The sequence below is a fragment of the Lagenorhynchus albirostris genome, chromosome 13, assembly GCF_949774975.1.
Source record: "Lagenorhynchus albirostris chromosome 13, mLagAlb1.1, whole genome shotgun sequence".
In the NCBI taxonomy this organism is placed as follows: domain Eukaryota; kingdom Metazoa; phylum Chordata; class Mammalia; order Artiodactyla; family Delphinidae; genus Lagenorhynchus; species Lagenorhynchus albirostris.
Window position 1 is genome coordinate 37,183,051 of NC_083107.1, and position 26,947 is coordinate 37,209,997.

At 38.5% G+C, this 26,947-nt stretch overlaps 1 protein-coding gene across 1 annotated transcript; it reads left to right on the top strand.

Annotated features, from left to right (window-relative positions):
- The first annotated feature begins 11,750 nt into the window (after positions 1 to 11,750).
- On the top strand, positions 11,751 to 25,672 carry CCT4 (chaperonin containing TCP1 subunit 4). The gene is made up of 14 exons (XM_060168878.1): positions 11,751 to 11,995; positions 15,626 to 15,678; positions 16,155 to 16,244; positions 17,189 to 17,297; positions 17,955 to 18,097; positions 19,390 to 19,511; positions 19,861 to 19,993; positions 20,999 to 21,138; positions 22,155 to 22,251; positions 22,334 to 22,444; positions 22,538 to 22,668; positions 22,810 to 23,044; positions 25,114 to 25,227; positions 25,461 to 25,672. Exons 1-14 carry the CDS (start codon positions 11,869 to 11,871, stop codon positions 25,473 to 25,475), a joined length of 1,620 nt encoding a protein of 539 aa, XP_060024861.1. The 5' UTR covers positions 11,751 to 11,868; the 3' UTR covers positions 25,476 to 25,672.
- Positions 25,673 to 26,947: the final 1,275 nt, after the last annotated feature.

A 26,947-nucleotide genomic window follows, 5' to 3' on the forward strand; every position in this document is an offset into this window, starting at 1 on the left:
TTTCTTTTGGGGATGATGAAAGTGTTCTAGAATTAGATAGTGGCTATGATTGTACAACTTTGTGAATATACTAAATCCACTGAATTGTACACTTTAAAAGAAAATGAACTTCACAGTATGTGAATTATATCACAATTTAAAAATCAATATAATGACCTAACTGTAATTTAGGATAAAAATAAAAGGAAAGAAAGTTATAATATATGCATTTCAATGTATAAATGTTACGTTTCAGGCTCAGACGATAATAAACAGGTAGGTTTTTCACCTATACGAATGTCCCCTGCATGGCAAGATGTCTTGTATTCTTGGTGCCTGTCCAGCCCCGGCCATTCCTCCCCCTCCATTATTGTGACAACTGAAATACCCCTTTCGAAGTAGTGCCACGCTGCTGAGAATCACTGATCTAGACTACTTTAACTAATATTTATCCAGCATTTGCCTGAAGTCAGGAGGTATTCTTTATACTAGAAAAGATATAAGATAGTTCTTTCCCTAAAGGAATTAATTTTCTAAAAAGCAAATTCAGAGATGATTTCAGAACTCCAAGAAAAACAAACCTAGAGATAAACTATACATCCTGTTAATTAATTAATCCTGTTAATACATCCTGTGCCTGCAGGAGTTGCAGAGAATGGTCCATGTAAGGGAAAAAGTAAAATAAGGGTGGTGAGTGGATAGGAAGCACTATTAAGTACATGACTTCCAAATTACCCACCAGAAAGACTGTACTCATTTATTTCCATGAAACCTTACTAACACTGACTGGCATTATTCTTTAGAATCTTTGCTATCTGATACATGAGAAATACTATCTTATTGTTTTAATATGTATTTCTTAAATTTTGAGAGTGAATTTTTTTATTTATATAATTGACAATATAACGTTATGTTAGTTTCAAGTGTACAGCATAATGATTCCATATTTGTATATATTGCAAAATGATCGCTACAATAAGTCTAGTTAACATCCATCACCACACAGCTACATTTTTTTTTCCTTGTGGTGACAGCTTTTAAGATTAACTCTCTTAGCAACTTTCAGGAATTCCCTGGCGGTCCGGTGGTTAGGACTCCTCGCTTTCACTGCGAGGGCCTTGGGGAACTAAGATCCCACAAGCCACACAGCTCGGCCAAAAAAAAAAAAGACAATACACTATTATTAACTATAATTAACATGCTGTACATTACATCCCCAGGACTTATTTAAAAATGGAATTTGTACCTTTTGAACTGTTAAAAAAACAAAATTCAACTTTGTAAATTGTAAAGGTCTTATTGGCTTTATTCAACAATTCATGAATAGGGAAGCATTCAATCTCAGCTAGAAAGGTGCTCCAAGGAGCTGTACAAAATGAAAGACTTATAGGCAGAAGGGAGTGAGAATAAGGAAGTTGTACCTCAAAACAAAAAAGCAGGTTGGTTATTACAAGGTCACCTTCCTTTAGGGGACGTCAGGGATCTATCAGGCAGATTACTTAACTAGTGCTGATTAGGCGGTTCCTGATTGGCTGGTTTAAGATTCCATTTCTGGGAAAGGTGAAACTGTAATTCTCGGTTTGGTGATGTGGGACTGGTTTAGCATAAGTGACTCCATTTGGGGCCTGCTGTCTTGTTTTAAACAACCACCTTTACGTGAGGACTGTTTTTTTTTTTTTTTTTTTTTTTTTGCGGTACGCGGGCCTCTCACTGTTGTGGCCTCTCCCGTTGCGGAGCACAGGCTCCGGACGCGCAGGCTCAGCGGCCATGGCTCACGGGCCCAGCCGCTCTGCGGCATGTGGGATCCTCCTGGACCAGGGCACGAACCCGTATCCCCTGCATCGGCAGGCGGACTCTCAACCACTGCACCGCCAGGGAAGACCGACGTGAGGACTTTTTTATATATAGTTATTGACTGCTTGTATTTCTTCCCATTTCCTTGTCCACCTTCTACAGAGGTTTGTCACTTCAGTGATTTCTAACATCTCTTTACACATTAGTAATACTAATGTTTGTCACTTACATTGCAATGTGTTCCTTAGGTTTATATAGTTGAATCTATCAACCCGCCTAAAAAAAGTCTGGAAAGTTATTTACCAACATGGTTATGAAGTATATCTCTGAGCAGATGGCTTTTATTTGCTTCTTTCTGCTTACCTGATTTTTCTAAATGTCTACAGTGTACATATAATATTGTTGTAATAAAAAGTTATTTAATGAAAAGATAAAGTTCCCATCAGGAGTTGCCTGGTGGCCTAGTGGTTAGGATTCCGGGCTTTCACTGACATGGCCTGGGTTCAATCCCTGGTGGGGGAACTGAGTGAGATCCCATAAGCCGCACTGCACAGCCAATAAAAATAAATAAAGTGCCCATCAACAGACAATTGGTTTAAGGAGATGTGGTATATATACATACATATATGTATATACATATATATGTATACAGACACACATATTGGAATATTATTGGAATAATGGAATATTACTCAGCCATAAAAAATGAAATATTGCCATTTACAACAACACGGATGGACCTAGAGAATATCATACTAAGTAAGCCAGACAGAGAAAGACAAATATCATATGGTATTGCTTATATGTGAATCTAAAAAAAAAAAAATGATACAAATGAACTTATATACAAAACAGAAACAGACCCACAGACATAGAAAACAAACTTATGGTTACCAAAGAGGAAAGGAAGGGAGAGATAAATTAGGAATATGCGATTAACAGGTACAAACTACTATACATAAAATAGATAAGCAACAAAGATTTACTGTATAGCACAGGGAACCATATTCAATATCTCATAATAACCTATAATAGAAAATAATCTGGAAAAAATATATATATATCTGAATCACTTTGTTATATACCTGAAACTAACACAATACTGTAAATCAACTGTATTTCAGTTTTAAAAAAAGATGTGTGTCCTAAAATCAGAATTCTTTTAATGAAAAGCTTTAAAGAACATGTGTTCTGCATTACTGAGAAAAGCCACACACCTTACATAGTGTTTCATAACCATTTTGATAAAATTAGATGCTTTCAGAATCTTATAGAGGCCTCAGATATTTTCTCCCCAAAATGCAAGTACACACCAAATGTAGTCTACAATATCTAGGGGTTAATTTACCCCTCTGAAGTTTCTGTAAGCCTGCTAGTTTTCCATTGGTTCTAAGAACTCTCTCTTAGTACTCCCAGTTCTAATTAATCCTTACAATAAATAGATTGCTCTTTTGCTCTTTTATTAGAAGCAGGGGGAAATTCTGCATATCACTATCATTATTCAACTTTTATTCCAATGTATATCACTTGTTAAAAATAAGGAAGGAGGCCCAAAATGGAGTCACTTACGCTAGGCTCCACATCACCAAACTGAGACTTAATTACCAACTGGGAATCTCCTAATCAACACCAGTTAGGTAAACTGATAGATCCCTGCCATCCGCTAAACGAAGGTGACCTCTTGTAATAACCAACCTTCTTTTTTGTCTAGTGTAACTTCCATGTTCCCACTCCCTTCTGTCTATAAAAGTCTTTCATTTTGTACAGCTCCTTGGAGCTACTTTCTACTTGCTAGATTGGATGTTGCCTGATTCATGAATCACTGAATAAAGCCAGTAAAATCTTTAAAATTTACTCAGTTGAATTTTGTTTTTTAACACAGGGCCTGCTTGAGCCTACAAGTTCCAAAACACCAAGATGACCAATAAAAAAAATCATCCCTGTGCCACCAGGGGCTGCTATTGCCAATGTAACTGTTCAAGGCTGGTAACAGCCGCATTTTTAGAATGCGTTTCAAACAAAAGGATCAAAGCACAAGCTTTATTTTATTAAATTTCAAAACACAACCTGTTTCGCAGATGATAAACCTGGACGCAGGCCTATTAAAAGAATTGCCTAATTGCTGTGAGACAACAGCAAGGAAAATACCCTGAGCCTTGGCTCAAAGGAAATTATAAGCATCTAACTAGCGGCCCTTCTGCTAAACAGGTTTCCTTTTCATTGTGGTCAGATAGGTTCCCATTCTAAGTCTCATTAAGCAACTAGTCGCTTCCGCTATTAAACTGCTCCTATTATGGCTTACAGGCTGTTTGGTCTCAGGCCAGCAATACATGTTTTTATAAGATTTTCCAGCTCTGCAAAATGTTAAAATTTAAAATGTGAACTGAAATAATGTGGAAATACAGGGGCCCCTAAGTTTTGCAATAAACTCTCCTTGCTCCCTGTCTCTCCTCTGCCTTTTCCAGTTCTACTTTAATCTCCATTCACTCTCCACTCAACAGATATTGGTTGAGAGCTTTGTGCCAATCATTCTGCTAGGCTCCAGGGGATACAGAATGAATAAGACACTCTGCTCTAAAATCTTACATTCTGGTAAAGGAAAATAATATGTAAATGAAGGGTAGCAGAATATGCCACCCCAAAATATACCACGTTGGCATAAGGATTCTTTTGAGCTGAAGGCAACTGAGAATAAGCAGATACAAGGAAAGCTCACAGCCCTTCTCCTATTCACCTAAAAACAGGACATACATTTTCAAAGGTGTCCCTCCTTCCCTGTCTACCAGAAAGTACAAAAACCAATCCCAGAAGACAACTTTAGACCCTTATCAATGGAGAATGCACCGACTTAAATCTGCGATAACTTACTCTTGTTTACCATGCTTTTCCCTGTCATCTCTCCATAAATGAGCTCCTGGACATGGTCCTTTCCTTTGTCTTTGGCTGAAGATGGTATATAAACAGGAGTTCTAAGCCACTGCTTTGAGTTACTCATTTTTCCCTGGGTATGTCACATGTATACATGAGGTATACACGTTAATAAACCTCTGTTTTTCTCATTAATCTGTCTTTTGATACAGGGGTCCCAGCCAGAACAGAAAAGTGGGAGGGAAAATTATTTTTTCCTCCTCTGTATCAATAAATTATTTAAATGCAATGAACTAAGGGTTGTTACTACTTAGTGCCTAGAAGTAGCTATCAGAATTGGTGGAGAAAGAAAGAAAATAATTATTAACTCAGTTTGAATCAGCCAAAGAAAGGCTTAATGTGAATAGCCAGGTATGATGCGGGTGAAATAGCACGTCCCTATACATGCAAGCACAAAACATAGTGGTGTGTTGAGGTACACTAGGAACCTCATAGTGTAATGGTAGGATTCAGGACACACTACCCCAAAATATGGCATCTTGGCACACTGAATATTTGAAGGAACCTGAGAAACGACAGGTGCAAGGACTCTCTGACTTCCCCCTTCTCCTTGAAGCAGGTCATAAGACCCTCATGTGAGAGGTACCCTCCCTATACCCAGAGCATTCTTACCTCCAAAGACAGAGAGAAGAACAGGCTTTACTAAGTTTTCCCAGTTGACTACCCTTAGCTCATACCCTTTTGTCCCATCACATTTTCCCACAACTTTCCACTCTTCATCAAATCACAGCAACACTCAGTTTTAACCACTTCTTCAAAGTCTTAATTTCCTTATCAAGGCTCTCCTGCCACATAAAACTTACATTAAATAAATCTGTATGCTTTTCTGTTATCTATCTTTTGTTACAGAGCCCCAGCCAAGCACCTAGAAGGGTAGAAAGAAAAAGATATAGCTTCCGCCCCTACACTAGCAAAGTGGAACCAGGATCCTAGGATAATAAACCTGGAAAGATAGACAGGGCCTCAGTCATAGAGATGGAAAGTTTCCATGTAATGCTGATTTTTATATCTGGTCCTTGAAGAGTCACTGAAAGGTTTTAAGCAGAAGAGTAATAACAAGATCAGATTTGAGCTTTGTGGTAGTGGTGTGGCAACGAACGGAAGGAGCAAGGGAGGCCAAAAGCTAGACTATCACAGTAATCAAATTGATGATGATGTGGGTCTGATCTAAGGGAGCTGCACTTAGGATGGAGAATATGAGATGGATTTTTGACATAAAGGAGGTAAAATTAGCAGAGTTTGGATGAGGGGAGAAGGAAAGGAATGACTCCCAGGTTTCTGGTTTAGGTGACAGAGTAGATGATGGTTCAGAGCATACGGGTGCTCATTTATTTGTGGGCTACCTCTCTATGTATCTTGTGTGTTATTTTATCCTTTAATGAGCTGTGTTAATCAAGATAACTATCACAGCAAGCATTTGGAATGAAACTGCCACAGAACAAAACTCTCATTCTGCATTTTAAAGTATTTTTAATTCAAATTCAGACTCAAAGATTTAAATGGGATTGAATTTAGAAAGATGGAAAATACATGGAGAAATCTAGTCTTGTTTTCTTTTTGAACAGCCAAACATTTTTAAAAAACATTTTCTCATGGAAAATTTCAAACACATAAAAAGTAAAAACAATAGTATAATGAGCTCCCATGTCCCCATCACCAACTTCAAAGAATACCAACACACTGCCTATCTTGTTTCCTTTCTACTCCCATCCACTTCACCCTTCTCTTTTATTTGGAAAATCCCAGATATCATAGTAGTTTATCTGTAAATATTTCAGTATGCTTCTCTTAAAAGCTCTTAAAAACACCACAATACATTTTTCCATATTCTAATGAAAAAATATTTTCTTAATAATCAATCATTGAATATCAATCAGTATTCAAATTTCTGATAGTCTTACAAACTTCACATTTTTTAACTGTTTGTCTGAATATTTAAGTAGTTGATTAGCCAGCCAAATGCAATTACCTATAGGTTCCCCTTCCAACTTCATTGTTTTTTGTTTTCATTTTCTTGCAATTCATTTGTAGATCATTTGTCCTACTGAGTTTCCCACAATTTAGATTTTATTGATTATACCCTCATGATATCATTTTTTTAAAATATATTCTTCTATCCTTATATGTCCTACAAATCTGTAAATTAGTAGTTAGATCTAGGAACTTGATTAGACTCAGGTTCAGCTTGTTTCGTGTTCCATCAGGAGGTATCTAGTGTCTGCTGCCTCTCTTTTTGTGTTGTGTCCCTCCACACCCTAGACCTCCAAAATAACAGTCATCAATTTTGTCCACAAATTTGCAACTTCTATGGCTCTGGATAGTACTACAATAATTAAATATTAGTTCATTTCTGTTTTTAGATAGGACATCTGGTTACTTGTTTACTTATAATAGATCACAAAACTTCTACGTTTTCCAGCACCCCCCTTTGGTTTTTCCTTCTCCCATTTTCAGATAGAAATCTTATAACTGGGAGGGTTACAAAGTGATAAAAATGTGAACTAGAAACCTTTCAGAGAAAATTAGAAAAATCAAAATGTATTTAAGGAAAACAGGCCCCTGCTTCATGTTAACATATTGCAAGCCAAACTTTTAAAAAGAATGATGCAAACAATACGGTTTAGGAAAACAGAGCTTAATGGTGGTCTCAACAACATAAACTGATTTGGAAGAGAAGAAATATGGATAAAAAATAACAATTAAAAATTGTCTTTGAGGGGCTTCCCTGGTGGTGCAGTGGTTGAGAGTCCGCCTGCCGATGCAGGGGACGCAGGTTCGTGCCCCGGTCCGGGAGGATCCCACATGCCGCGGAGCAGCTGGGCCCGTGAGCCATGGCCACTGAGCCTGCGTGTCCGGAGCCTGTGCTCCGCAACGGGAGAGGCCACAACAGTGAGAGGCCCGCATACCGCAAAAAAAAAAAAAAAAAATGTCTTTGAGATGGAGTGAAAACCTAAGAGAGAAAAGTTAAACACATTCCTGCCTCCTTTTCCAATCCAAAATGGTGCCTGGCTTGGTCTTATTATTGAGGGCTTAGCACATGGTTCAGCATCCATCCTAGAGAGGAGAACCCTCAATTGGATGGTTGGCCAAATATTATTGTTTTATAAAAACTATTTTACAAATCATTAGAGAACTTCTATAAGGCTACTGTTATTGCCAACATTCCCACATATGTCTTAACTGTGCTTGGATCTGATACAATAGGAATTTTTCCAACATGTCTATCCTTCACTAGCAACAGTGCTTTGTATCTATAAAGTATCCTACAAAAGTTGTATGTTTTAATACTTATTGAAATTCCATTCTAATAGAGAATTAGTGTACACCAATACTTTTAAGCAATCAAATGTTCAGCATTTATTATTGCTTAATCCTAGGAAGAAAAATAATTCCAATATCAGTTGTCACAGAAAAAGAAAAATATGTATTTATAACTTGAAACCTCTCAGCTAATTAAAGCAATTGTCATACCTATGGAGACTGTCCCCAAAAGCCAATAATGGCATCTTCCAAATTCTGCTTTGTCCTTTCTGGCTGACAGGTCTATTCCTCACACTAATAAAACTAGTAGTTTAATAAGCCTTTAGAAGCCATCTAATTCAACTCTCCTATTTTATAGATGAGGAAAATGAGACCCAAAGAACTTAAATGACTCACCCAAGATTACATAGTTAATACATAGCAGAAGTGGAACTCAAGCCAGAACTTTGAGCCCCCAAATTAATGCTATTTCCATCATCATCACACTTGTTTCCATCATACTACACCAGTTGTTTTAACAAATAATCATAGCATGTTTGTGGGCTGCATAGAAGTAATCTGCTCCTTTAAAGAGAAATCAGCCCTAGACTTACGGATCTCAGAGCACCTAAGAAGCTTCATCTTCTACGGCCAGTAACCTGAGTGAGTGTATAAGCTCCTAAAGATCACAGGATTAAGTACTATGAACAATTGTCCTTGAACTTATCCCAGGCATCCATCATTTTATGGATGCTAAGTAACTATTTGTGAACAAATATCGAAAGAACCTCACCTGCGTTATTTTCATATTAAAATATAGAAGTAAAAAAAGCCCAGCAGTTTAGCTCATGACCTCTGAAGTCGTTGCTCTATTGGAATACTTCTTCCATCTATTTACAGGTTTACCTTGGGCTTCAGTTCTCTCTGTGCTTTGTTCCCTTATCTCCTACCAAAAAAGATAGACACCTACTTCATAGGATTGTTGAGAGTATTAAATGAGATGAAACGTGTAAAGGGTTTAGCACTGCAACTAGCACATAACTGAACTAAATGATTGTTATGAAAATGTTCAGGCTCCCTAAGAGTCAGTGGCTATGTTATGCAGGAGAAAATACTGTAAAACTAAGGCACTGTACTAACTGGACAGGCAGTCCTGATTTGGTAGGCAATCACAGGTCCAAAACTTTTAAGATTCTCTGGTATTTAACCAGTGTATATTTAAATTTCTAACTACCACCTAGTATCAATCAATATTCAACAACCAACTCCAACATCTAAATCAAAGAAAAGCAGTCACAAGGAAACAAAAGCAAAAATAAACAAATGGGACCTAATTAAACTTAAAAGCTTTTTTGCACAGCAAAGGAAGCCATTGACAAAATGAAAAGACGATCTATTGAACGGAAGAAAATATTTGCAAATGATATGATATGACCAATATGGGGTTAATATCAAAAATTATAATATAAACGGCTCATACAATTCAGTACCAAAAAAAAAAAAGTAACCCAATTAAAAAATGGGCGGAAGACCTGAATAGAGGACATTCTTCTTGTGAAAAGATGCTCAACATAGCAAATCATCAGAGAAATGCAAATCAAAACCACAATGAGGGCTTCCCTGGTGGCGCAGTGGTTGAGAGTCCGCCTGCCAATGCAGGAGATACGGGTTCGTGCCCCGGTCCGGGAAGATCCCACATGCCGCGGAGTGGCTGGACCCATGAACCATGGCCGCTGAGCCTAGGCGTCCGGAGCTTGTGCTCCGCAACGGGAGAGGCCACAACAGTAAGAGGCCCGCGTACCGCAAAAAAACCCCAAAAAAACCCCACAATGAGGTATCACCTCACACCTGTCAGAATGGCTAGCATCAAAAATACAAATATTGGCAGGCATGTTGGTGGGAATGTAAATTGGTGCAGCCACTGTGGAAGACTGCATTGAGGTTTCTCAAAAGAATAGAACTACAACATGACTCAGCAATTCTACTTCTCCGCATGTATCTGAAGAAAATGAAAACACTAATTCCAAAAGATACATGCACCCCAATGTTCATAGCAGCATTATTTACATTAGTCAAGATATCGGGCTTCCCTGGTGGCACAGTGCTTAAGAATCCGCCTGCCAATGCAGGGGACACAGGCTCGAGCCCTGGTCCGGGAAGATCCCATATGCCGCGGAGCAAACAAGGTGCGCCACAACTACTGAGTCTGCGCTCTAGAGCCCATGAGCCACAACTAGGGACGCCCAGAAGCCCGCGCACCTAGAGCCCGTGCTCCGCAACAAGAGAAGCCACCGCAATGGAAGCCGGCGCACCGCAATGAAGAGTAGCCCCAGCTCCCGCAACTAGAGAAAGCCCGCGTGCAGCAACGAAGACCCAACATAGCCAAAATAAAATAAAATAAAATAAAATAAATGTTCTTTAAAAATATATATATATATGGAAGCAACGTAAGTGTCCATCAACAGATGAATGGATTAAGAAGATGTGGTATATACACACAATGGAATACTACCCAGCCATAGAAAGAATGAAATTCTGCCATCTGCAACAACATGCATTGGACCTAGAGGATATTATGCTAAGTGAAACGAGTCAGAGAAAGACAAATACTATATGTTATCATTTATATGTAGAATCTAAAAACTGAAACAAATGAATGAATATAACAAGAAAAACAGACTCACAGATAACACAATTTTAAAAAACTAGTGGGCTTCCCTGGTGGCGCAGTGGTTGAGAATCTCCCTGCCAATGCAGGGGACACGGGTTTGAGCCCTGGTCTGGGAAGATCCCACATGCCGCGGAGCAACTAGGCCCGTGAGCCACAACTACTGAGCCTGAGCGTCTGGAGCCTGTGCTCCTCAACAAGAGAGGCCGCGATAGTGAGAGGCCCGCGCACCGCGAAGAGTGGCCCCCGCTTGCTGCAACTAGAGAAAGCCCTCGCACAGAAACGAAGACCCAACACAGCCAAAAATAAATAAATAAATATTTAAAAAAAAAAAAAAAACTAGTGTTTACCAGTGGAGACAGGGAAGGGTGGGAGAGGCAAAACAGGGATAGGGGATTAAGAGGCAGAAGCTAGGACATATAAGATAAATAAGCTACAGGGATATATGTATTGTACAGCCCAGGAAATATAGTCAATATTTTATAATTAGTTTTTTTGTTTTTTTGGTCTGCGCCACACGGCTTGCAGGTTCTCAGTTCCCAGAATAGGGATGTAACCCGTGCCCCCTCAAGTGGAAGCACTGCGTCCTAACCACTGGAACACCAGGGAATTCCCTATAATAACTTTAAACGGAGTATAATCCATGAAAATTTTTAATCACTGAGTTGTACACCGGAGACTAATACAATGTTGTAAATCAACTATACCTCAATTAAAACAAGAAAGGGGGGGAAAGAAGTCACCCCTTCCAACCTCTCTTCCAACTCGCTTTCAAAATATATAAAACTGAATAAAATACACGTCTACCGCCAGTAAAAACCAACTCAGCCCTGCCCCACCCACCCAGGAGTAACTCCCGGCTGCTACAACACGTAGCGGACAGGTCCAGCTTGAGTTAACAGAAGGGACCTCAGGGCCAAGGAGATGAGATGTCCCAACTCCAGCCTTATTCAATCGCAGGTGGTCCTTTTTGCCTCCCAGGAGCCCGCCCACTGCCCACTAGGCCGCAGGCCAACAGCTCCCAACAGCCCCAAGATCCGCGGCGCGACCCCCGTACCCGGCATGCAGCGGGCAGCCTTCTACGTCACGGCGGCGCCGGGCCTCCAGGGAGGCCCCTTTCCCCGCCTCCTCCTCCCGGCGCCGGCGTAGTTTTCCGGAAGCTTCGAGAAGGCGGTGGGTGCTTACCGTTAGTCCCGGGCCAGCCGGAATCCGCGTCCATCCGTCCTTCCAGAGCTCACGCAGACCCGTCCAAGCTTGCCATGCCGGAAAACATAGTCACCCGGAGCGGGCCGCCCGCCGGGGCTGCCGGCGGCCGCGGGAAGAGCGCCTATCAGGACCGCGATAAGCCGGCCCAGATCCGCTTCAGCAACATCTCCGCGGCCAAAGGTATCGCTGCCCGGCCTAAGCCGTGGCCCTCCGGGCTTAGCTGTGCATTCTCACTCCCAGTCTTGGATGGGCATGATTCGTTTTCTGTTCCTTCGGATGATCCCCTGTGGGCCTCCCATAGAATAAGCTCAGTGCAGGGATCCTCCTGTCTGTTCTCTGCCCATGATTTCCGACCCCGAGTATGGAGGCCTTTGGACTTGCCCTATTCTGCGTCTTAGACGCCCATAATTTTTCTTGCCGGGCCGTGCTGCATTCATTCATCCTATTTAAGAAAGAGGCCGAGGCCCGCATGCAGCGGTCCACTGGTAGAATGTTTGAACAATACTTTTCAGTTTTCTTGTTCTTACTAAAAAGCTTCTTTCGGTACAGCTATTGAAACGAATTCGGGTACACTCTCTGCGCCTTAGATTGGGGCGGGGCCCATTGTACTGGGATGTGGGGAACCAACCGACCCCTCTTGTTTGAGAATAATTATGAGGCCGCATTGTGCTTTGATGTCCTCTCTGCACGTGCAACGAGCAAATAGAAAACAGTTTGGCCTTTGGTGGAATTTAAGAAGTCCTGGGTTTCATTCAGTTACGTTACTTCGTGGCTTTGTGACCTTTAACCAAGGTTTCCTTACTTATAAAATCGGGGAGGGAAAGTTGCCCTTTTTTTCAGAAAGGGAGTTGTGAGGATTAAGATTAAGGATTAAGTCGGGTTGAGGTGGAAGAGTCTGGAAGGAAAAGTGAGAACAAATGCTTAGAGATCTTGCCGTTATGTGTATTTGCTACAGTGAGTATTTCATTCGGGTTAGAGCATAAGGTGCATGAAGAAATGAGAGGTGAGATGGGAAAGGTAAAGTCGGTCCGAATCTGGAAGGGCCTGGTGTCTTGGAAAGGGTTTTAAAACAACTCGCGCAGCTACAGATTGTTCTTAAGTGTAGTGAGATAGTACCTAACTTGGAGGGTTGCTGTGAGGATTAAATGAGAAAGCATATGAAGAGCCAGATGTATACAAAGTACAGCCTTACAAATATTTGAGGTTATTTGTCTAGGTGACTGAGGGTGTGATGCTGCTGCTGAAAGAAGCAGGTGCGCTGAAGGGAGGATGGTGGAAGAAGAAAGAATAGGTTCTCGTTTGAGCCTAAATGAGTTGAGGAGGTCAGAATGACCAGATGGGTAAATTTAGGAGTCATTTGGAAGTTCAAGAGAGAATATTTACCTGGAAATAAAAGTTGGTGGATAGTTATCTAGGGAGCATAGTTGAAACTTAGATTTATTACAGTAGAAACAAGATGTTAGATAAATTCTGGGGCTGTTGGAGGGGGGTGGGCAAGAATGCTATATAATATGGTAGATTTTCAACAAACAAGGAGGATACAAGATGGGACGTTTACTTTGGTAGCTTTTGAAACATCAGTGCACAGAGAATTAAAACTGAACGAGGGAGGTATGCATATAGGAAGAAAAGGCCATCTATTTACCTATAAACATGACCCTTACATCTTAAGTGAGGAGAGCTTGTGGAACTAAGGGCCACTCGTAGTCTGTCCAAGTCAGGCAAAACCCTACAAACTGGTTGAGAAAAGGTTTTGCCAGATGCATCTTTAGCGTAATTCATGGAGCCAGTTTTTTATTTTGCTAATAACCAAAAAGTATATTAAGTACCATTGGTTGATGATATCAAAACCACACACACAAAAGTAGTAGTGGTCGTTTAGTACTATTCAGCACAAGTCATTTAACATATAATTGTGTACTGCTACACAGTGTGTTAAACTTCAAACACTTTCAGAGGGGTAATCAGTCTAGAATTTTTTTTATTTTTTGCACAATGTGTCTTTCTAGAGTCTTCACATAGATGAATATAAGGGCGCATTCTTAAAATGAATTGGTCTGCTTGTAGAATTGTGGCCATGTGGGTTTGCTAAAATCACCTGAAAGGGTAAGGATGGCTGAATAATTAGGAAATGCAGCCCCAAATTATGAAATAATTAAGTAGAATATAGTTCTTAAACTATACCAAATATTTTCTCTTACCCTCTTTAAGATTATGGTTTTTTTTAAATTATTACTATTATTTTTTGTTCTGGATGCATTAGGTCTTCGTTGCTGTGCGCAGGCTTTTCTGGCTTTTCTCTAGTTGCAGCGAGCCAGGGCTACTCGTCATTGCATTGAGCAGGCTTCTCATTGCGGTGGCTTGTCTTTGTTGCAGAGCACGAGCTCTAGGCGCGCGGGCTTCAGTAGTTGCGGTGAGCAGGCTCTAGGGTGTGCGGGCTTCTTTACCACTGCACCACCAGGGAAGTCCAGATTATGCGTTGTTTATACAATGAAGGGGAAGCATTATGCTAGTTGTGGAGTATACAATAATAGGGCACTATCTTAGCCCTTTGTATATGGGGTGAAATGGTATATGAGAAAGGGGAAGGCAGACTTTCCTGGTGGTGCAGTGGTTAAGAATCCACCTGCCAGTGCAGGGGACATGGGTTGAATCCCTGGTCTGGGAAGATCCTACATGCTGCAGAGCAACTAAGCCTGCGTGCCACAGCTACTGAGCCCACGTACCTAGAGCCCATGCGCCGCAACAAAGAGAAGCCACCACAACAAGAAGCCCGCACACCACAACAAAGTGTGGTGCCCGCTCGCCACAACTAGAGAACCCCACGCGCAGCGATGAAAACCCAAAGTAGCCAAAAATAAATAAAATTAAATCTTTTTTAAAAAAAGGGTGGGGAGATTTAATCGTTTGTCCTGGACCTGTCGCAGTAAAGGGGATCAAGTACATCAATTACAATTTCTCTTAGAAAATAATAAGTGGATCAATAAAATAGAAACATGCTCGTGGACAAGTAATAAGAAGAATGGAGTGGTAGACTATATGTCCAGAGATGGTTCATAACATAGTAATGATGTCTAAAGACTGTGATTTTAGGGGCTTCCCTGATGGTCCAGTGGTTAAGATTCTGTGCTCCCACTGCAGGGAGCGCAGGTTCAATCCCTGCTCAGACAACTAAGATCCTGCATGCCACACAGTGTGGCCAAAATTTTTTAAATAAATAAAAATTTTTAAAAATACTATGATTTTAGATTTAGTTAAGGTTTTGAGGTTTTGTTTTTTTGTGGGGTTTTTGTTTGATTTGGTTTTGGGTTCAAAGAGGGTTTTTGTTACTGTTTTTTAAACTGTGGTCCATCCATATACCAGCTTCACATTAGTAAACAAAAGTCTTTGCCCTCAGAAATTATACTATAGTTGGGAGAGACAGAGTAAACAAATAAGCAAATTATATAGTTGTCCTATTATCGCGGCCTGTTTTAAGGAATGGAGAAAATAATATAGTCCTCATTCAGAGCGCATAAGTAGGTTATACCATTTTGATACTTAAAGGAAGATTAGGTGAACCCTCAAAATTTATTTTACCACATGCAGAGTACAAGTGCTATGTATAGTGATTTTATCAACAAAAAGTGAAGCGTTGTATAATTAAAGGAGTAAAATAATTACTGTTTCCGGTAGATTATTATTAGACATTGAATTTTCTTTAGTGAACATGGTGAATTGTCCACCATATTCTAATAAGTCCAAAATGATTATTTGAGGGTAAAAATGCTCTTTAAAGGGTGTTGATTTATTTTTTTTTTCTGTTTACAGCCGTTGCTGATGCTATTAGAACAAGCCTTGGACCGAAAGGAATGGATAAAATGGTGAAAGGCTCAATCATTCATTACTTACTGAGTGCTGCTGTTCATACTGCAAGCGCTCTATAGAGGGTTAAGATGTGCTGTTTAAAAAGTAAAGTGTTAGAAAGGCTTTGAGAGTTCAGAAAGGGATAGATTACTTTGGGATGAATGGGACCTAACTATAATTCATATTTTATTTATGATAATTATTCTTTATAATACCGTTTCTATCCCTTTTTTGGTGTCTCAGTTCCTTCACTTTTAAGTAGGAAAAAACCCAGCTATTTCATTTGCAAAGCTGGAATATTAGTGTGTATTCTTAAATCATTATACCAATGTAAGGGAAAACAATTTGAAGTTAAGCACTATGCAAACATAAGTTAACTTCTGTACAAGAAGTGTTCAAATTAGTAGAGCTTTTAGGATTTCACATCAATACTGGATGAAGAAAACAAAATTTTTGAAATATAACTTTCTTTTAAAAAAACCAAACTTTGTAGATTCAAGATGGAAAAGGTGATGTGACCATTACAAATGATGGTGCCACCATTCTGAAACAAATGCAGGTGTTACATCCAGCAGCCAGAATGGTAAGTATAATTTTTAGGTGAGGGTTTTGTGGGGGTTTTTTAAGTGTATTGTTTGATATTTGGTAAACAGTTAAATTTTTCTTATTTGATCACATGATATTGCTTAAAACATGGTGAAAATTTTTCCTTTTATATGCTAAACAGGCATATTTTTAGGATACATTGTATGTCTAGCATTATATTCTCCATTGCAAGTTGTAATAAAACATGACTCCTTGTCTTTGTTCACAGCAGTGTGCCACACATATGAGGAAGGGAGAAAAACATGAAATTGTACAAATTATTAGTTCAATGGGTGTTAACTGAAAGAGAGCAAAATCATTTTAATTGTTTGCAAAATAAATCTTGTGTTTAAACTTGCACTGACATTTATTTTTAAAAACAGTTTCTAATTCAACTACAGATCATAATAGTGATTGCAGTGTCAAGTGAGAAGTCACCATTTCAGCAAAAACAAATTCCTTAGAAGTTCCTATCTGTTAAAAAGTCTCTTTTAATTAGTTAAAGATGACTGAAAATGAATCAGACTATGCTTCATGCAGGGTCAGTTTAGATAAACTTGGCCAGGGATTTCAAACTGACAATATTCTCTGATCTGAATGTTGCATTTCATAGCTTCTGAGTCTACAGGGTACCCATAGTTCTCTTAAGTACTGGGAAGAAAAAATTTACAACCCTTAGTCTGAACTGGAAATCATAATATAGCTTGTTAGAAAGTATGTAAGTAGAATTTTGCATGCCACAACTATATAGGTCGTCATTTTTAAATGAGACCAAGGTGGACAGCGAATCAGAAGTCAAGTATATTGAATCTTACAGTTTTGATAATAATCAAATTCTATATGTGAACCTCATGGTGAAGGTCATTGATGTTATATTTGAATTAGATGTTACTGGGTTCTCATAGTTCTCATTGAGCAATTTGACATGTTCTGTTCACTTAGCTGGTGGAGCTATCTAAGGCTCAGGATATAGAAGCAGGAGATGGCACGACGTCAGTGGTCATTATTGCTGGCTCTCTCTTAGATTCCTGTACCAAGCTTCTTCAGAAAGGTGGGTAGAACATAGGACATGCTTTATTACTGAATAAAGGCAAAAAAATATTACGTAATATGAGATTTACAACTTAATTTGGAGCAGAATTTTTTAAGCAGGAATTTTTAGATTAAATTTTGGTATATTTACCATATGAATTAGAAATTTTTTTCTTTTTGCTTCTGGGTTTGGTTTTGGGGGGTGTTGTTCTTATTTGTTTTTGTTTTGGCTAGGTTTCCTTTTGAATGGAACTTGATAAAATTTTCCTTTTCAAAAATGACTGGTTGGTGGTGTACTAAACTTGAGATATAAATGAGAACTGTGATTTAGGAGAAAAAGTATGGGTTCCTGCTTTGGTAAATGGTGCCTAAATGTCATAGTGACTCACCAGTCACTTATTCTAATTATTATGTAGATTTGTAGGGTTTTGAAAAGTGAAAAATCGGTTTTAGTCTTAAATATCATAGGAGTATGTAATTGATCTATTCCAAATTAAATGGAAATTTAAAAAATATTAGACATATTAGTGGTTAAGGTTATTCAAACCATTATTATTTAAGATTAATTTAAAATTTATGACTACTTTGAAATTTTAATGAACAGAGAAATTTTAAGTCATATCAAATATGAAGTTTATCTGTTACAATTAAATAACTCACCTTTCACAAATGGCAGGGATTCATCCCACCATCATTTCTGAGTCATTCCAGAAGGCTTTGGAAAAGGGTATTGAAATCTTGACTGACATGTCTCGACCTGTGGAACTGAGTGACAGAGAAACTTTGTTAAATAGTGCAGCCACTTCATTGAACTCAAAGGTGAGACAAGCACTATGGGATCATTGTAAAATTACAGTTTAAGGTTCATTAAGAAGCACAACTGTGATTTTTATTTTTATTTATTTATTTTGCGTTGGGTTGTCATTGCTGCCTGCTGGCTTTCTCTAGTTGCGGCGAGCAGGGGCTACTCTTCATTGCAGTGCGCGGGCTTCTTATTACGGTGGCTTCTCTTGTTGAGGAGCGCGGGCTCTAGGCGCGTAGGCTTCAATAGTTGCAGCACGTGGGCTCAGTTAACCACTGCGCCACCAGGGAAGTCCCTACACTGTGATTTTTGATGCTGTACAGTTCATAAATGTTAACTCTCAAGAGTGACTAGGTAGCTAATTTGTGTAACTGAATTAGTTCAAGTAAAATTTACTCCTTCAAGGCTTTCAGGTAAGTTGTAGTATCTTCATTTTACAGATGGGAAAAGAGGTCTAGTGAAGTTATATAACTTACCCAAGACCCACTAATAAGAGGTAGAGCTGTGATTTGAACCCAAGATAGGGCTGCCCATCATGGTCCATCTCTTACTAATATCTATGCTGCTTTTCTTACCAAACTTAAAGAAGTGATGTAAGTTTAAATTTCTTGGGAACTCATGTCACTTGTTTTCTGTTATGTTGTGTGTCACACCCCCACCCCATTCTTTTTCCTTTTCATCAGCATTATTTATATATTAAGTGGAAAGCTAGATAGTATTAGTGATATTAAGTAATATTATTGATAAATGTCCCCAGAACTAATATAAACAGAATATCATAGTGGTTACAAGCATTGGTCATAGAACCTAGACTGCTTGGGTTTAATGCTGGCTCCACTTAATTAAGCTGTTTCAGGTTTTTCGTCTGAAGGTTGAATGAATATATGAATGTACAGTGCTAAAACCACTGCCTGACATATAATACGTGCTCAATAAATGTTAACCATTAGCTATTTTTGTCAGCCCCTCAGTAATAGGGGTGCACATATATAACATCTGATCATAAATTCATTTTAGATAGGAAACCTCAGCAGAAAATTAACTTGTTCTTTTGGATTTCCTGTAGAATTACTAGTAATCTAGTCAGTCCTGACTACTATATTAATAAAAGAGGAACACAGGCATATGTTTTTATATGGTGACTGACAAACCTGAGTGGAAAAGACAGTTTATATGGAATGTTTTCTCATATGCTCTCCACCCCAGCCAAAAAAATGATTGAGATTACTTCTTGAATACCTTTATCATTAAAAAACTAGGACTTTTTGTGTTACGACACTGACTTTATTTTCTTTTTTAATAATTCTAGGTTGTCTCTCAATATTCAAGTCTCCTTTCTCCAATGACTGTAAATGCAGTGATGAAAGTGATTGACCCAGCCACAGCTACTAGTGTAGATCTTAGAGATGTTAAAATAGTTAAGAAACTTGGGTAAGCATCTCTAATTATAACTTTAATAAAAATTAATTTTGAAAGTAAACATAAGCTCTTGCCAAAAATAAATAAGTTAAATGAAAAGTACATAGGTGAAAGTCACATACATTTGGTTGTTTTGTTTTCATGACAACTTGTGTTAATGTGGGAATTTCAAGAATTTATTTATATTCCCTAATGATGGCAGGGCAGTGGTGTGATTGGAGAGGTTCAGGAATGGGGCACTAATAAATGTGAGTGAGGCTGAAGCACATTTTATCAGACTGATGATTTTTAATCTGTTAGCAATCTATTTAACTTGAAGACTTCCGCCCCTTCATAACTATTTCGTTTTCTTTTTTCTTAGTGGGACAATTGATGACTGTGAGTTGGTGGAAGGTCTGGTTCTTACTCAAAAGGTGGCAAATTCTGGTATAACCAGGGTTGAAAAGGCTAAGATTGGGCTTATTCAGTTCTGCTTATCTGCTCCCAAAACAGATGTAAGTAAAACCAAATGAAATGATTCCTTAGGTGTTTGACTTTTTAATAATGAAATTTTTCTTTTTATAAAAATAGAAAATGCTCATACCAGTGATAAAAAGCAAGGATCTAAAAATAATTAGTAAAATTTAGATAAAAGTAGAAAATGTTGGATGCCACACATGATAAATCTATAATCTCAGTTGGCTATTTACTGAAATTGAGCATTCACTTCACAAATGAAGACAAATAATGATAGGGATGTCTATGAAACAATAAAAATAGGTTATGTGAAAGTGATAGTATAAATGGACTTTCCAGATTCTTTCTAGCTTTCTGAGAACAGAAACCTTTACCCATCCTTCCCTAGCAGGCAGATCTTTTGTCTTTATGTTTGCACAATGGAATTTTAAAACCAGTTTATTACCCACACTCCGAAAACCACCATTTTTTATTATTCCCATATCTATCAGTCATAAGTACCATCCCCTGAAGGAGTGGTTGATCTTTGTCATCTCATTCAGGTTTGCTCTCATTTTACATTGTGTTGGCATACAAGTTTCCTGTTGAGTCGTTTGTTTCCCAGATTTTAACCCACATAAAAACGCTGTTTTGTAGGTCTTTGTATAACAGTATTTGTCCTTCGTAGTTCCTTTCAGCATACCAGTTTTTTTAACAATTCATAGAGTAAAAAGGTTGCAACTGAAATTATTGATATTTCAGTAATGCGTAAATTCATATGAAAAGAACTGACATTCACGAAATAGGATAATCATTCTTATGTTTTATGATCATCAAAAATGTACTTGTAAAAAATAAGACAGCAATTTGTATAGATGAAAGTAAAAAACCTGAGTTAAGTTTTGTGTATACTCCTTTTTCTGAATTTTTTCTGTGCGTGTCTATAATTTCTTGTATGATTTTGGTTGAATTTATACTATACATAATATTTTCATTAAAAGTCTCACTTTTTTGCTTAAGGACTCTTAAAATGCAAATTATTAATACGTCCTTTTTCTGAACAGATGGACAATCAAATAGTAGTTTCTGACTACGTCCAGATGGACCGAGTACTTCGAGAGGAGAGAGCCTATATTCTAAATTTAGTGAAGCAAATTAAGAAAACAGGATGTAATGTTCTTCTCATACAGAAGTCTATTCTAAGGTGTGGGGCTATTTATTTTGTTCACCTCTTAATGATAATTGATTTTGGATCCCTTCTAGCAATTTTTTAAGAAACATTCGAGGTGGGTAAACCACTAGAAATCTGGAATGAATCTGCATTTTAGGATATTGTTGTATTCTGGTAAATGATCTAAAGTGAGTTCTCTTCCTGTTATGATCATTTAAATGTGGGATATATTATCCTTCTAGACCAAGATCCTCACTCTCAAGTAAAAACCTAACTTTAGTCTAAAATTAATTAGCTAGCTAAAATTTTAGAGGCATTTATTTAAAGGTCCATGCAATAGCTTGCCTTGAAATTTTAGAAGTTCTTTTGGGGGGAATGCTGGATAGTCCATGGATTGGAAGAATTCTCCAAAGTTTGAACTGATCCCTTTTTTGTGTGTTTTCAGTGTTTTCTTGTAATAGGTAGACATATTCTCATGTACTATATTAATATGTTATGCCAGAAAGTATTATGGATGCTCTTGATATAGAAACCTTGATGAAGAGTTGGAATACCTGGTTCTAAATACAAGTTATGTAATAGCTAGTAACCTTGAATAAACTGTTCTCAAAGCTCAGTGTGCTTATTTGTAAAACAAGGATAGTAATATCTGCCCTTTAGTATCAAGGGTTGTCAGGAGGATCATTGCAGGTAATTTGTGTAAAAGTGTATAAATTTGTGGAGTCTTGAATTACATCATACTTAATTTCTAAATTCATAAAGCATCGATTATCAGTTATACTTATTTAGTATTAAGAAAAATAATTTTTATTGTGTGTTTTACAAATGGTGTCGTTGGGATATGTTTTAAATATTCATTAGAAATCTTATTTAAGAATTTTGAGGTCATAAACTTGGTAAGCTGTTTAAAGCATCTTCCTTCACAAATAATTTTTTAAATCATTGGCTATTTAAACAACAGTAAAATTACTAAAACCGTAAAAAAGGAGTTGAACAGCAAAGTTTTTTTCTAACCTAGTATTGACATAATCACTGATTTTGTATTTTAGAGATGCTCTTAGTGATCTTGCATTACATTTCCTGAACAAAATGAAGATTATGGTGGTTAAGGATATTGAAAGAGAAGATATTGAATTCATTTGTAAGGTAAAATATTCTTAGTATCTGTATGTGTGAAAATGTTCACTATTCAGACTTCTCAATTTGTGTATACCACTATTTTTCTCAGACTATTGGAACCAAACCAGTTGCTCATATTGACCAGTTCACTGCTGACATGCTGGGATCGGCTGAGTTAGCTGAGGAAGTCAGCTTAAATGGTTCTGGCAAACTGATCAAGGTAGCAATATTAAAATTAAGCTTCTATTTGCCTGGTTTTTTTTTTATTTGTTTTAATCCTTCAAATACCTAATTAGGAGTTTGTTTACTAAAGATTACAGGCTGTGCAAGCCCTGGAAAAACAGTTACAATCGTTGTTCGTGGTTCTAACAAATTGGTGATTGAAGAAGCTGAGCGTTCCATTCATGATGCCCTATGTGTTATTCGCTGTTTAGTGAAGAAGAGGTAATATTAAATTACTGTGTAACATTTTGAACATAAAAACTTGGGTATTTTTATTATTAAGGTATAAATACTAAGTTATTACTTTTAAAAAATAGCTTTCTGTTGGATAAAATAAGCTAAAAATATATTTGTGAATTTCAGGGCTCTTATTGCAGGCGGTGGTGCTCCAGAAATAGAACTGGCCCTGCGGTTAACTGAATACTCACGAACATTGAGTGGTATGGAATCCTACTGCGTTCGTGCTTTTGCAGATGCTATGGAGGTCATTCCATCTACACTAGCTGAAAATGCTGGCCTGAATCCCATTTCTACAGTAACAGAACTAAGAAACAGGCATGCCCAAGGAGAAAAAACTACAGGCATTAATGTCCGAAAGGTAATAATTTAATCTTTAGTTACTGCAGAAAATGTTGATTATTATAAAATACTAAAAGCTTCATAATTGTCAAATGAAAGGCTTTGTAATCAAAAATAGAGTTAACCTTGGATTTAAGTATAAGACCTGCAGGTTAATTAATGTATGCCATCTAGTGAGAATGAAGATTATGCCTTAAGTGAGAAGTATTGTTCATTAAGTCTGCCATCTAATGGTTGTACAATTTTTAACAAGTTACGTAGTCTGTGCTTCAGTTTTCTTGGTTGTAAAAACAGGGACTATTAATAGTTCCCTCATAGGCCTGTGAGGATTAAATGGATTACTAATTAGAAAGTTCTTACAAAGATGCCTGGTGTGTAGTCAACCATTGCTGCTGTTGTGAGCACCAGCCTAGTGTAGTTGTATAGGGTAAACACATAGAACAATAATAATTTCCCCTTTTGTATTAATGTTTTATGTCTCCTTTTATCGAGATGACAAATAATATGTAATGGAAAAAAATTGACAATCCAAGATGATATTTTTGGAATGGTTACAGAACTCAAAGGAGGGCACTACCTGGTTAGGGAAAGTTTCATGAAGCTGCAGCCTTGGTTGGTAGGGAATGAAAAAGTTTCAGATGGGGAAGCAGTGGTTTACAGGTAAGAGGGACCAAGAAGTTACTCATTTTGTCTAGAGCAGAGGTTATATGATGGTCATACAGTGGACTTTAAGATTGGAAAGATCAGATAAAAGCTAGAATGAGGAGTCCTTTAAGTTGTTGAGACAGGCATGGGTGTTTGTGTTTTTTTGTGTTTTAATTCCAGTAGTTGGGAGCCTCTAAAGTTTTTTTAACCAAGAGGCTAAGGTGCTGAAAAGAGTATTTTAAGGAGGGAAGAATGGAGATAGGTTCACCTGTTACGACCATCACCAGTAATCCTAGAATAAAGGTGACTAGGATAGTGGCAGTAGGAATCTAAAAGTGGGAAGTGAGAATGAAGTAAAAGCAGGGTATAGAGCAGACATGTCCAAATTCAGAATTGGGAATCAGATAATTTAAAATCTTATAACTTTTTTCTTTAACTGAAATATAGTTGATTTATAATATTGTGATTCAGGTGTACAGCAAACAAATCTCATAATTCTTAATAACTATGATCATCTACGTAATTTTTGCCAGGATACTCTTTATTTTTTTATATTTTAATAAATTTTTTTTTTAAGATGTTGGGGGTAGGAGTTTATTTATTTTTGCTGTGTTGGGTCTTCGTTTCTGTGCGAGGGCTTTCTCTAGTTGTGGCAAGTGGTGGCCACTCTTCATCGCGGTGCGCGGGCCTCTCACTATCGCGGCCTCTCCTGTTAAGGAGCACAGGCTCCAGACGCGCGTGCTCAGTAGTTGTGGCTCACGGGCCCAGTTGCTCCGCAGCATGTGGGATCCTCCCAGACCAGGGCTTGAACCCGTGTCCCCTGCATTAGCAGGCAGATTCTCAACCACTGCGCCACCAGGGAAGCCCCTATTTTTTACTTACTTATTTTTGGCTGTGTTGGGTCTTCATTGCTGCACGTGGGCTTTCTCTAGTTGTGGCGAGTGAAGGCTATTCTTTGTTGCAGTGCGCGGGCTCATTGTGGTGGCTTTTCATTGCAGAGCATGGGTTCTAGGTGCGCGGGCCTGAGCAGTTGCAGCACGTGGGCTCAGTAGTTGTGGTTCACAGGCTCTAGAGCGCAGGCTCAGTAGTTGTAGTGCACGGGCCGGCATGTGGGATCTTTCTGGACCAGGGATTGAACCCATGTTCCCTGCAATGGCAGGCAGATTCTTAACCCCTGTGCCACCAGGGAAGGCCCTTTGCCAGGGTATTTTTAACTAAAAGATGCTTATAAGGAGTTGTTTTGGAGTTAGGCTTGGAATTCAATTTTTCCAAATTTTAGTTGAAATACAAGCTACAGTGTAGAGAAGAGCTTAGTAGAGAGTATCTGACTCTTGACTAGACTAAGGGAAAACTAAGTTTGAGAGGCCTTGAGGTTTACTGGTAACTGTAGTTGGTGATACGGATCAGTTACAAACACTAAAAGCAACTTGTACTGGTTTGCAGGGTGGTATTTCCAACATACTGGAGGAACTGGTTGTCCAGCCTCTGCTGGTTTCAGTCAGTGCACTGACTCTAGCAACTGAAACTGTCCGGAGCATTCTGAAAATTGATGATGTGGTAAGTATATACAGGTCGTGAATTTCCCTACAAGGTCAGAAAGGCATATTTTTGAAGAGTTGGGGTGGGGGGCAGTAAATGTTGTTAGTTTGCTAGTCTGGGTGAAAACAGTTCATACTTCTAGTCTTTTTTCACCTATAAAAATGGGGAGATTTGGATAACCACCTTAAACATCTTCCATCCTTAAAATTCTGTCCTTACAGGTTTTGAAATCTAAGTTTTTCTCTTTTCAGGTAAACAGTCGGTAACATGGATAACACTGGCTGACTGGTACCATCATGGCCACTAATAGTGCAGCTGGAGTGGAAGAGCACCTTGGCATTCCTTGTTGTTTGGAAGATTGTTTCCTTTATGAATTTCTGGGCCTGGTTTTCCAGCTGGCATTTGCTTCAAATTGTATTGACACAGTTTGATGAAAACATTAAAAATATGGTTTCAAAGGGCAGATTAATTGATTGCGCTCCTGCATTACCCCCACTGCCCTGCCCTCACAACCTCTGTTACCTCTGATCCTCTTGAGAAATCTGTATAGGAAGGGAAAGAAGACTTCGCACTTACCTGTTAACTTCCTTACGGGCTTAATCCTGGGTACTTTTAAGTTTTCGGTTAGTTTTTTAACAGAAGTATTGAGAAGGAAAAATGGCCCAGTATGCTCATCACCCTGATAAATCCCTGCTTACAATAATATATATGCTGTTTGAAAAGTTAACAATACAGAAGAAAAGTGAAAAATGAAAGTCTTTCTCGTGCCAATCCCTTTCTCCAAGAATAACCACTGTTGTGTTAATTGGGATTCCTTCTAAAAATAAAAATGAAGCAGATCTTACTTGTACAAGAAGGATTCATAACTAGTAAGTCTTTTTCCAGTGGTTTAAAACATCTTTATTGCCTCTACCCTGATCAACAAGCATTGTCTTGCACCATGAGTGGTGTAAAATCTAACTAGTGTCCATCCTTGCTTTAGCCACCTTCCAGTCAATTCTGCATACACTATATATATAGCTAGTGATCTTTTTAAGCTTGTCAGGCACTCCTTTATAAAAGCTTTCATGACTTCTGATTGCCTTTGGAGGAAGGCCAAACCCTTAAGGTGGACCACAAATTGGGCCTCTGTAATCTGGTATCACACTCAACCACCTTTCTTTTGTGTATTTCACAAAAGTGTTATGAAAGCAGCTGGGGGGAGCTCCTTCACATCTGGAGAAAGAACTTCAGCAGACCAGCCTGAAGCTTGGTTGTGTCTGACAACTCCGGTAGTTAATTAAAATGACTAATTTGGTAAATGGTAAATTCAGATAACTCTTTGGATAGTCTGGAATTTAATAATTCAATGATTATCATTTTAGTGGGTATTAGGAGCTTGCTGTTAAAAACATTTTATAGCTACCATAAAACAACTGAATTACGTATATACTAAATACTTTTATTTTTGGCTGCGTTGGGTCTTCGTTGCTGCACGCAGGCTTCCTCTAGTTGCAGCGAGTGGGGGCTACTCTTCGTCGTGGTGCACGGGCTTCTAATTGTGGTGGCTTCTGGTTGCGGAGCACGGGCTCTGAGCATGTGGGCTTCAGTAGTTGTGGCTCACAGGCTGTAGAATGCAAGCTCATTAGTTGTGGCGCGTGGGGTTAGTTGCTCCGTAGCATGTGGGATCTTCCCAGACCAGGGATCGAACCTGTGTCCCCTGCATTGGCAGGTGGATTCTTAACCACTGTGCCACCAG

Excerpts from the sequence above, each read along its gene's own strand:
- CCT4 (XM_060168878.1), top strand. The coding sequence starts at position 11,869 with ATGCCGGAAAACATAGTCACCCGGAGCGGGCCGCCCGCCGGGGCTGCC. Across the intron at positions 19,994-20,998 it reads TATCTGCTCCCAAAACAGAT|ATGGACAATCAAATAGTAGT; the intron begins GTAAGTAAAACC and ends TTTTCTGAACAG. Across the intron at positions 21,139-22,154 it reads ATACAGAAGTCTATTCTAAG|AGATGCTCTTAGTGATCTTG; the intron begins GTGTGGGGCTAT and ends TTTGTATTTTAG.